This window comes from Gavialis gangeticus, unplaced genomic scaffold (assembly GCF_001723915.1).
Source record: "Gavialis gangeticus isolate Ggan-Ray unplaced genomic scaffold, GavGan_comp1, whole genome shotgun sequence".
NCBI lineage: Eukaryota > Metazoa > Chordata > Crocodylia > Gavialidae > Gavialis > Gavialis gangeticus.
Window position 1 is genome coordinate 30,963,964 of NW_017729030.1, and position 9,229 is coordinate 30,973,192.

The 9,229-nt window shown below is 44.0% G+C and overlaps 1 protein-coding gene across 3 annotated transcripts in view; it reads left to right on the forward strand.

Moving 5' to 3' along the window:
- The window catches only part of BBS7 (Bardet-Biedl syndrome 7), a 57,805-nt gene extending 48,576 nt beyond the window's left edge, over positions 1-9,229 (forward strand). For 2 of the 3 annotated variants that reach the window (XM_019522071.1, XM_019522069.1), the window contains 2 exons: positions 5,085-5,208; positions 7,267-9,171. In XM_019522071.1, the coding sequence (XP_019377616.1) occupies positions 5,085-5,208; positions 7,267-7,403 (261 nt within the window). In that variant the 3' untranslated portion in view covers positions 7,404-9,171. Of the gene's footprint in view, positions 1-5,084; positions 5,209-7,266 lie in introns of all 3 variants that reach the window. The other variant, XM_019522070.1, reaches the window with a different exon arrangement.

The window sequence follows — 9,229 nt, forward strand, 5'->3', positions numbered from 1 at the left end:
CCAGCACGGGTTTGTTGCAGGTAGGTCTTGCCTGACCAATCTCATCTCCTTCTATGACCAGGTGACCTATCACCTGGACAAGGGAGAAGAGATTGATGTCATATATCTTCATTTAGAAAAGCCTTCAATCTGGTGTCCTGTGATTATCTCATGGAAAAATTGGCCAACTGTGGCCTCAGCTACATCACAGTCTGATGGCTAGGGAACTGGCTCCGAGGTCAGACCCAGAGAGTGGTAATAGACGGAAGTAAATAATCATGGTGCACCATAGCCAGTGATGTTCCCCAAGGCTCTGTCCTTGGGCCTATACTCTTTAACATCTTCATTAATGATGTGGACATTGGTATCAGAAGCGGCCTGGCCAAGTTCACCGATGATACCAAACTTTGGGGTAAAGCGTCCGCACCTGAGGACAAGATAGCAATCCAGACCAACCTAGACAGGCTCAGAAAATGGGTGGACAGAAACTTGATGGCGTTTGTCACAAGGAGAGACAGAGAGGAAGACCCCAAACAGCCAGGAGGGAACCCCAGGGTCAGGAACCCTTAGAAGAAAACAAACATAAAAGAAAAGAAACTAAAACCTTCTTACCTGCAGCAGGATCCACGGCGAAGCCGGAAATGGAGGTGGGACCCGAGCAGCTCATTAGCCGTGTCTTTATACAGCTGTGGCTGGCTGATAACGTCGGCTGCAGGAGCCAGCCGGTGGGGATAAAAGGAGCTGCTGGCAAGGAAGAAGGGGAGAGACTCGCAGGGATGCCAGCAGGGAAGTCTCTCCTGGAGCCCCTGTGAGGGGGAAAAGGGTAGGAAGCTGCCTCTCCCAGCACGGGAGGACACAGCGAAGCCCACCACGGGAATGACGCTGCCAGCGGCAGCGCAGGGAGCGAGGGATCCAAAGCACCTCATTGAGACTGGGGACCTGGTTTGAAGACCGGGAAGAGCAGAAGGAGCTTGACACCAGGGGTTACTGCAGAGGAGCCAGAGGGAGCAGCAGATACCAAGACGCCAGACCAGGTGGGACCATTGAGGGCTCCAGAGGTGTCCCGGGAAGCAAAACGGTAAACGGGACTCACCTGCAGCTCCAGACAAGATGCACATGAGGCGGAGGGAGGAGCCCGTGCGGGTCATTAGCCGCCTTTTTATCCAATTACACCCAGCCGGTGATGTCACAGAGAGATGCTGGCCAGCAGGGATAAAAACGGCGGCTGCAGCTGCAGAGGGGAGGATAGCCCCAGCGAGGAGTGACGATCAGCCCCATCGGCGAGAGGAGCGGCAGCGATGGCAAGCAGCGCAGAGCCAGGAGAGCCAGCGGAGACACAGACAGAGCAGAAACGGATCCCTCAGCTGAAGACTGCCCCAGACAACGAGGGAGCTGAAGGTATGGCTCCGGAGGATGCGGCGAGACGGAAGCCAGAGAGCAGCGCGACCCAGAGGTGGGGTGCCGAAACGACAGCACGCAGAGACAGCCGCACCAGGGAGGAGAGCCCCAAGGGGGTACAGTCGGGGCGGGCATCGCTGCCAAGCTGCTGGGGTGCTAAGCAGGAGGAGGGACCGGGGGAAGTAAGTGGCCAGGGACGGGCCAGAAGGGAGTCAAGGAGGGCTCAGAGTAGACAGCTCAGCAAGTAGCGAGACGCTTAAGTAGTCAGCATTTCTTTGGGGTTGTTTTGTTTGGTTAACCCTGGCTGGGGCAGAAAGAGCTAGGGGCAGTGTGCCTCCAGAGTGAGGCTGAAGGGGGCCTTGGTGAGGCCAGAGTTTTCTTTGGAGTCCCCGTTCCTTGAAGGGAGGGGAGTAGGCGAGGTGGGCCGTGGGTCGAACTTACTGGGGTTGCCATGACAGGGGGTCGTGGCCACTTAGGGGCAGGACTGGTGGTGTCATTCCATGGCTGGGGAACAGGACCAGCGGAGGAAGGACACACCGAAGGTGGGGTGAGGCCGGGGTGCAGGGGTGGCGGAGCCCCGTGAAGTGACCGCCGAGAGATCCTGGGCCACGGAATGTCCCGCAAACCGACCCCTTACACTGAGGAACATCAAGTCGGCCGAGAACGGGGTTGGGGACACGGAGAAAAGAGAGCTACTCTGATGCCGACAAGATCCCAACAGGTGTTTGACATCTACCTGCAAGGCTAACACTGCCCGAGAGTGGGTAATTGAAGCCCGGCGGTCACAGGAGGGCTTGAGGAGGTGCCTCAGGTTGGGGACAAAGGGCATAAGCAGCATGAGGGGCTGCAGAAGACGGACCCCAGGGGCATAGAGCTGCCCTGACGGGGGATGTGGGGGAGGCGTACAGAGAAGGACCACCATGGGTCAAGCAAACCCACAGGCTGGGCAAAGAGTGAAGAGGAGGACACGGTAGTCTGCAGTCTAGCCCGAACCCAGTTTACAGCCAACTGAGGGCCTTGGGTATCTGGGGCCTGGCGTTGGTGGGTAGGCTGAGGGAGCAGGTGTCAAGGGGGCAGAGGGCCTCTCTTAATATCTTTATATTTCTTTGTTGTTTGTATTTTATGCTTCCCACTGTTGGAGGGGTTGCGGTGCAAGGCGTTTGGAGCCTGAGTGTTGCTTAAACCTGAAGGGGGTTTACAGTCTCCAGGCAGGCTAGGCAGTGGTTAGGCGCTGTGGGTAGATGTAGGGTTAGGCCCAGCAGGCCAATAAGACCATCTCTGCAAGTGTACACAGAGCCTCAACAGTTGGGGGAACTGGCCGAAGGACATCTGGAACCCGTCAAGGCAGGGTGTAAGAGCAAGGTAGAGGGGAGGTGGAACCTTGCAGAAGATCGCCAGACAGACGTCCCATAGTCGAGAGACACCCGGTAGTTGGACACCCACCACTGGAACAAGATCCAAAGTCGTGGCAGGCGAGATTGGGGAGAGAGTACTTCAGAGCGAGACATCCACTCGGCAAAACATCAGGAACGGACAGACGAACACCACTGAACGTCCAGGCCAGCGCGGCACGTGACCGGATGTTCGAGGCCAGACAGGCACAGCATTCAACACCAAAAAATGCAAGGTTCTCCATCTTAGGGAAAAAAACCCCACAGCACACTTATAGGCTTGCCAGTGTTACGCTTGCTAGCACCACAGCTGAAAGGGACTTGGGGGTCATGATTGACCACAAGATGAATATGAGCCACCAGTGCGATGTTGCAGGTGATAAAGCAAGCAAAACTCTGGCTTGCATCCATAGATGCTTCTCAAGCAAATCCCAAGATGTCATCCTCCTGCTCTACTTGGGCTTGGTGAGGCCGCAGCTGGAGTACATCTGATTCTGGGCTCCACAATTTAAAAAGGATGTGGAGAAGTTTGAGAGAGTCCAGAGGAGAGCCATGCACATGATCAGAGGGCAGGAGAACAGGCCTTATGATGAGAGGCTGAGAGCCATGGGACTCTTCAGCCTGGAAAAGCTCAGGCTCAGGGGGGACCTGGTGGCTGCCTATAAATATATAAGGATCTGGGGGAACGCCTGCTCACCAGAGCGCCCCAAGGGATGACAAGTTCAAATGGTCACTAAGTCCTCCAAGACTGTTTCAGGTTGGACATAAGGAAGAACTTCTTTACTGTCCAAGACCTGGAACAGACTGCCGCCAGAAGTGGTGCAAGTGCCTACTCTGGACTCCTTTAAGAGACATTTGGATGTTTATCTTGCTGGGATCCTTTGACCCCAGCTGACTTCCTGCCCCTGGGGCAGGGGGCTGGACTTGATCTTGCAAGGTCCCTTCCAGCCCTAATGTCTATGAAATCTATAATTTATACCTCCAAATACCTAATATTCATTTTGAAATACAAATTTGGACCTAACTCATCTTATAGCAACTCAAGTGATAATGCTCAGGAAAGTCTAGCTTTGTTCTCAGATCCTCAGTTGCATCTGGGCAGTCATCTAGCAAAAACATTTTTACTTGTAAGCTGTGCACATTTGATATAGAAATCACAGAAAATTAAATGACAGCTCGGCAGTGCCACTTTCAGTGATCCCCTTCCACAGTAAGCATCAGTCTTGCATAGTAATGGTAGCATGGGATTAATTTGAAACACGTTTTTTGAAAAAAATAACCTTGTAGAAAATAAATTTTTACTGAATAAAATTGAGGTTTAAAACATGGTGAGTTGGACCTGTCTAAAATTTCAGATATTCTCATTGATTGGTGAGGACAAAATAAACTGACACTTACTTTGATAATTGGCAAGATCAGTTCCCAGCTTACTATGTTTTCTAAATTGTGAGATTCAGTTTTGCACCTCAGTGGGTGTGTCTACACAAGACTTTGAATGCACAGTAGCCCGATAGTACTGCGCAGTAGCATCGCAAAGCAAAAATTGCGATGCTACTGCACAGTAGTATTAGGCCACTGCACAGTAGCGTCAAAAAAGGCGTTCACCAGTGCTACTGCTCAGTAACTTGGGTTCCTGTGGATTTATTTACTACTTGTATAAACAAATAGTAAATAAATGGACAGTAACAACTGCACAGTAGCACCTTGTGTAGATGTGGCCAATAAGTGCCAAACACAAGCTGATTTTTTTTTTTAAGCCAACCCAAATAACCTGTTGGTTGTGATGTCAAATGTTTGTTCGGTTGATTATTCTTTCATCTGTTATATTGTAAATGAAGTAACCAAATGGTGGGTTTTGGTGGGGTGGGGTGGTGGAGGTTGGGTTTTTTTAATTAAAGGACCTCAGTCAAACGTAGCCACAGAACCTGAGCAGGATTTGTTTTCAGATAACAATGCCTATTCCATATTCTTGAGTTCCCAGGAAGACATGAAAAATCAGATTGAGTTTGTATAAAAAGAACATTGCACAATACCGAGACTTCAACTAGTAAGGAAATGATCCTGATGAACTGTATTCAACTAGTGTTCAGAAATAGAAACTGGGATATCAGATTTTTATAAAACCAGTGTTAAAAGTAGGAGGTGTCATCTGGAAATTAATGGGGTGAGGAAGATGATATACTTCTACGCTTAGCAAGAACAGTTTTGGAGAATTATTTCACCTCTACATATTACCTCCTCTCATCTAAACTCCATGTTTATGACTTTTTGAGTTGATGCCTTCTAATTTTTTCAGCATTTCAAAATCTGTTTAAGGAGTTGCAGGTTCATGAGGGAAACATGGACTTCCTGATACCAGAATATCGTTGCATTTTAGAGGAAGCAGACCACCTGCTGGAGGAGTACAAGAAACAACCTGCACATCTTGAGAGACTTTATGGTTTGTTCATAAATGCTGCTTTCCTGTCTTTAGCCAGAATCTTATTTTTATTGACACTGTAAATAGGAACGGCCAGAGGGAGAGTGTAATGTTACTAAGTTTTAGTAACAATACATTGGTAGATAAGTACAATTAAGTAAGTGTAGGTTTCAGTAGGGGCTAGTGTAAATGCTTGTATGCCTGTAAAGCTATTCATTATCTTTTACTTTTCAGCTTAACTTGATAATAGCTGTAAAGTAAAACAATCAAAGTATGCACTTAGATACATATTAATAATGCAGGTTGATATTATTACTCTTTAAAAATGTAAGAAGTGTTCAGCAGAGAACCATGGCAACTGTTTGTTTCAATGAGATCAGTGACATGCTACTAAAAATTCAGAATTTGCATTATTTCAAGGGGTTTATACACTTTTTTATTTAATGTTTTTATTTTTTATGTTACAGAGAGATGGCCCAGCAATTTTATGGCCCCAGTGCAGGGATAAGCAAGATAGATAGGCAGGCATCTGTCTTGTGAGACGACAGATTTGTGCTGAGTGAGGCATCAGCTCATTGAACATCTGCTGTAGAGCCCAATTCTTTGAGGGACAGTCCCTTTATGCATGTGAAGTTTATATCTAACAGTCCTGAATGTGTTGCGGGGCTCTTTCTAAGGTTTCTTCTTTCCTTTACATCGGGGCGGGCAATTCTTTTGGACAGAGGGCTGCTTACTGAGTTTTGGCAAGCCATCGAGGGCCACATGACAGGCAGCCCAGGGCAGATAAATATTAATTTTCTAAGTCTTTTAAGGGCCCCGCGGGCTGGATAGAATGGCCTGGCGGGCCGTATTTTACCCACCCCGCTCTACATGTTGACCTCTTCTTTTCTCAGAAGAATTTTGCAGTACTTAAATGTATTTTAGTTTTAGGAAAGTTTTATTTCCTTTGAAATGGTAGGATTCAAAGCACAGAACTTGAGGCTGGAAGGGACCTGAAGAAGCTTTCTATTCCAGCCCTTTCTTTTGAATCAGGGTTAAGTACCCCGGGTCATCCCAGACATGTTTTGTTTGACTGTCCTTAAGAACCTCTAATAGAGAGAGTCTCTAAAGTAGCCTACCCCAGTGGATAACTATTCTTAGAAAAAGACTTCTAATAATAATATCTAATCTAGATCTGCTTTGCTGCAAATTAAACTGGTCATTCCTAGTTCACTGAGATATAACAGACTTCTTTGCATATCGAAAGATTATCATGGCTGTGCCCTTATTTTTCATATTTTACAATAAATAAATCAAATTAATTCCATCTTTTTCATACGCTGTGTTTCTTAAAATACTTGCCCCCCTCTGGACTCTCCCCAGTTTGCATAAAAACATATAGATAAGACTTGGCTTGAATAGAAACGCTTTTGAGCACCTGTCTCAAACTGGGACCTGAGTCATGGACTTGCACTAGAAGTCAAAAGTGAAAGGCATAATGGAAATACAAATGAAATAACTAATTACAGTCTAATTATGCTAATAAAGAATAGCATAGCAATGAATGTGCTGATAGATAAACTGTTAGTGACAGTATATTAGAGAAAAAAATGTAAATAATCTTTACCATACATGTAGCTAGCTGCCTTAGCTGCCTTAAAACCATGAAGTGTTCATTTTAAGTGGAATTTTTATATCTCTGACTCTAAGTCTATAAAATAAGAAGCTGCTTTCAGGGCAGACAATCTGCAAGTATGACACACATAGGCTTAAACAGACCTATATGCATAGACTGAGAGTTATATAACATGTTTAAAAATATTCTTCTATTAAAACATTTATCTTTATGCCTGGAGAGCATTTTTCACATGCAAAGCAGGCAATTTAAAGTTAGGCACGTTGCCACATAGAATAAAGTCACTTTAAGGATTTGGGTTATTTAATTGTAAACTAGTGTTTAAAGTGTACTGTTTTAAAAGAAAAGAATTTTGCTTCTAAACAAAGTCAATTATAATGTAACAAATACGAGGTTTGGGGTTTTTTTGAGCGTTAGTAGTAAAGCAAAGAATTAACCTTGAAATTTTAACATTGCTTTTGCAGGTATGATTACAGATCTCTTCATAGATAAATTTAAATTTAAAGGCACCAATGTCAAAAGCAAAGTTCCTCTTCTTCTGGAAATTCTGGACAGCTATGACCAAAATGCATTGATTGCTTTCTTTGATGCTGCTGCCTAAATTGGGAGAAATGGTAAAAAGAGGTATGAGCCTGTTAAGGAAAACAATAGTCATGTGAAACAGGAACACCTGATATTTAATATCTTGAATTTAAAAATGTTTCAACTACATCCTGATTTGTCTTTTATATACTTTATCTTTTTTGTGTGTTACTATTTCTTTAGTTGATCCCCATTTCTAGTATTTATTCAAACTTTTGCAATCCAGCTGAAGACAATAGATGTAACATATGTTGCTTATGTTAAATGCATATACAGAATATTATATTTACTTTAGTGCTGATCATAAATAGCTAAAAAAACCCAAAATTTTATAGTTGCAAATATTCAAAATCCTTTTTATAAATTTTTTTAACCTAGTCAAACAGGACATGGAAAAAGATTCCACAGTTGTAAGAGTTCAACAGAAAGTAGTCTTTCTTGGGATCTATTTTATTTTAAATGTATTGGGAGCTTAATTGAATGTGTAGCCATAGCACATTTTGCTTACTGTATACCAAAAATGGTACCATATTGTAAATTTTGTGTGTAGTATAGACAATTGTGTATATAGGAGATGAAAAAGTGACTCCTGTCCTTAAAGGGTAATTACGTGTATAGTTTCATTCTGTTCCATGTATAATCTGTTTGGGTAAGTTTACAGTTTTTGAGGCTATACAAACACTTGGGCATATATGCTCTTTACATTGGATTTAATTAAATTTCCTCCTAGTACTCATATACCTGAAATTTTTGCTGTCACAATTCATCATGCACTCACCCTCTTCCCAGTCCCTTCTCAAAACTCTCTACTACAAAGTCCAAAAACTTTAATATATTTTAGTAAAAATAGTATCTCCTGTGCTTTCTAAAAATGTTGTGAAAAGACATTTCTGTTTATTTTCTTTGGGGTTAAACCCACTCAAGCAGGGAATAGTATCTTTTGTCCTGTACAGCATCAGACAGAGATAAACATTTCATCAGTGAGTAATACTACATTTTAATATACACACTTTCAAATAACCAATACAGTTATGGACTGTACTGATGATACAGAGATGATAAACTAAGCCTGCCTCCTAGCATTACCTGGTCATGCCAGAAACAGAGTTTTTGTTTTTGTTTTAAATGAAAGTTTAGATTCCATCCTCATGTTTGCAAAGAAAACTTGAAAATATGACCCTAATGTTACTGGTTCTGTGCTGTGTGCTAGACCGAGGAAGCAACTTTTCCTCAAACCCACTCGTCAGGCAAGTCAAAGTACTCTGCTACACTGGCTTTTGATGTGGTGTGGCTTAAACATCACTGGTCATGGAAGGCAGAAAAGTAAAATGCCAGTATTCTCTCAGGTGCTGTCCAGTTTGAGCAACAGATGAGACCTCTTCCCTTGACGGTGAGTGTTTTAACCACTCAACTGCACAGTCAGGCTGCCCCTCAGCTAGAAGAGGAAAAGAAATAGAGCCTCAGCACCTTCCCGATTGTCCATGTCACAGTACTTTGTCTGTCACATTTTTCTTTTCAATCTTCTCTGCTGTTTTTATGAAACACCTACTGATACAAAAGCAAGGCCCTAGCTGTTCCCAGCTTGTGTTAATAAATCCTATTAGTACAAGCACAAAGCTTGGTAGGAAGGGAGTTCAATTGATTGAGTGTAACAAAGCAGTAAACAATTATATAGAGTCCTGGCAGTTGTACCAAATGATGAGAAGACAAAAACATGCTTCACAGTTCTTTAATTTTGAATTGATCTTGGGATTTAAAAAAACAGATAAACTATTTCCAGTTGTTTAGTTGGTGACATTTTCTGATAACTGGAATAAATTGGAAGGGGAAATATCCCTGCCAAGG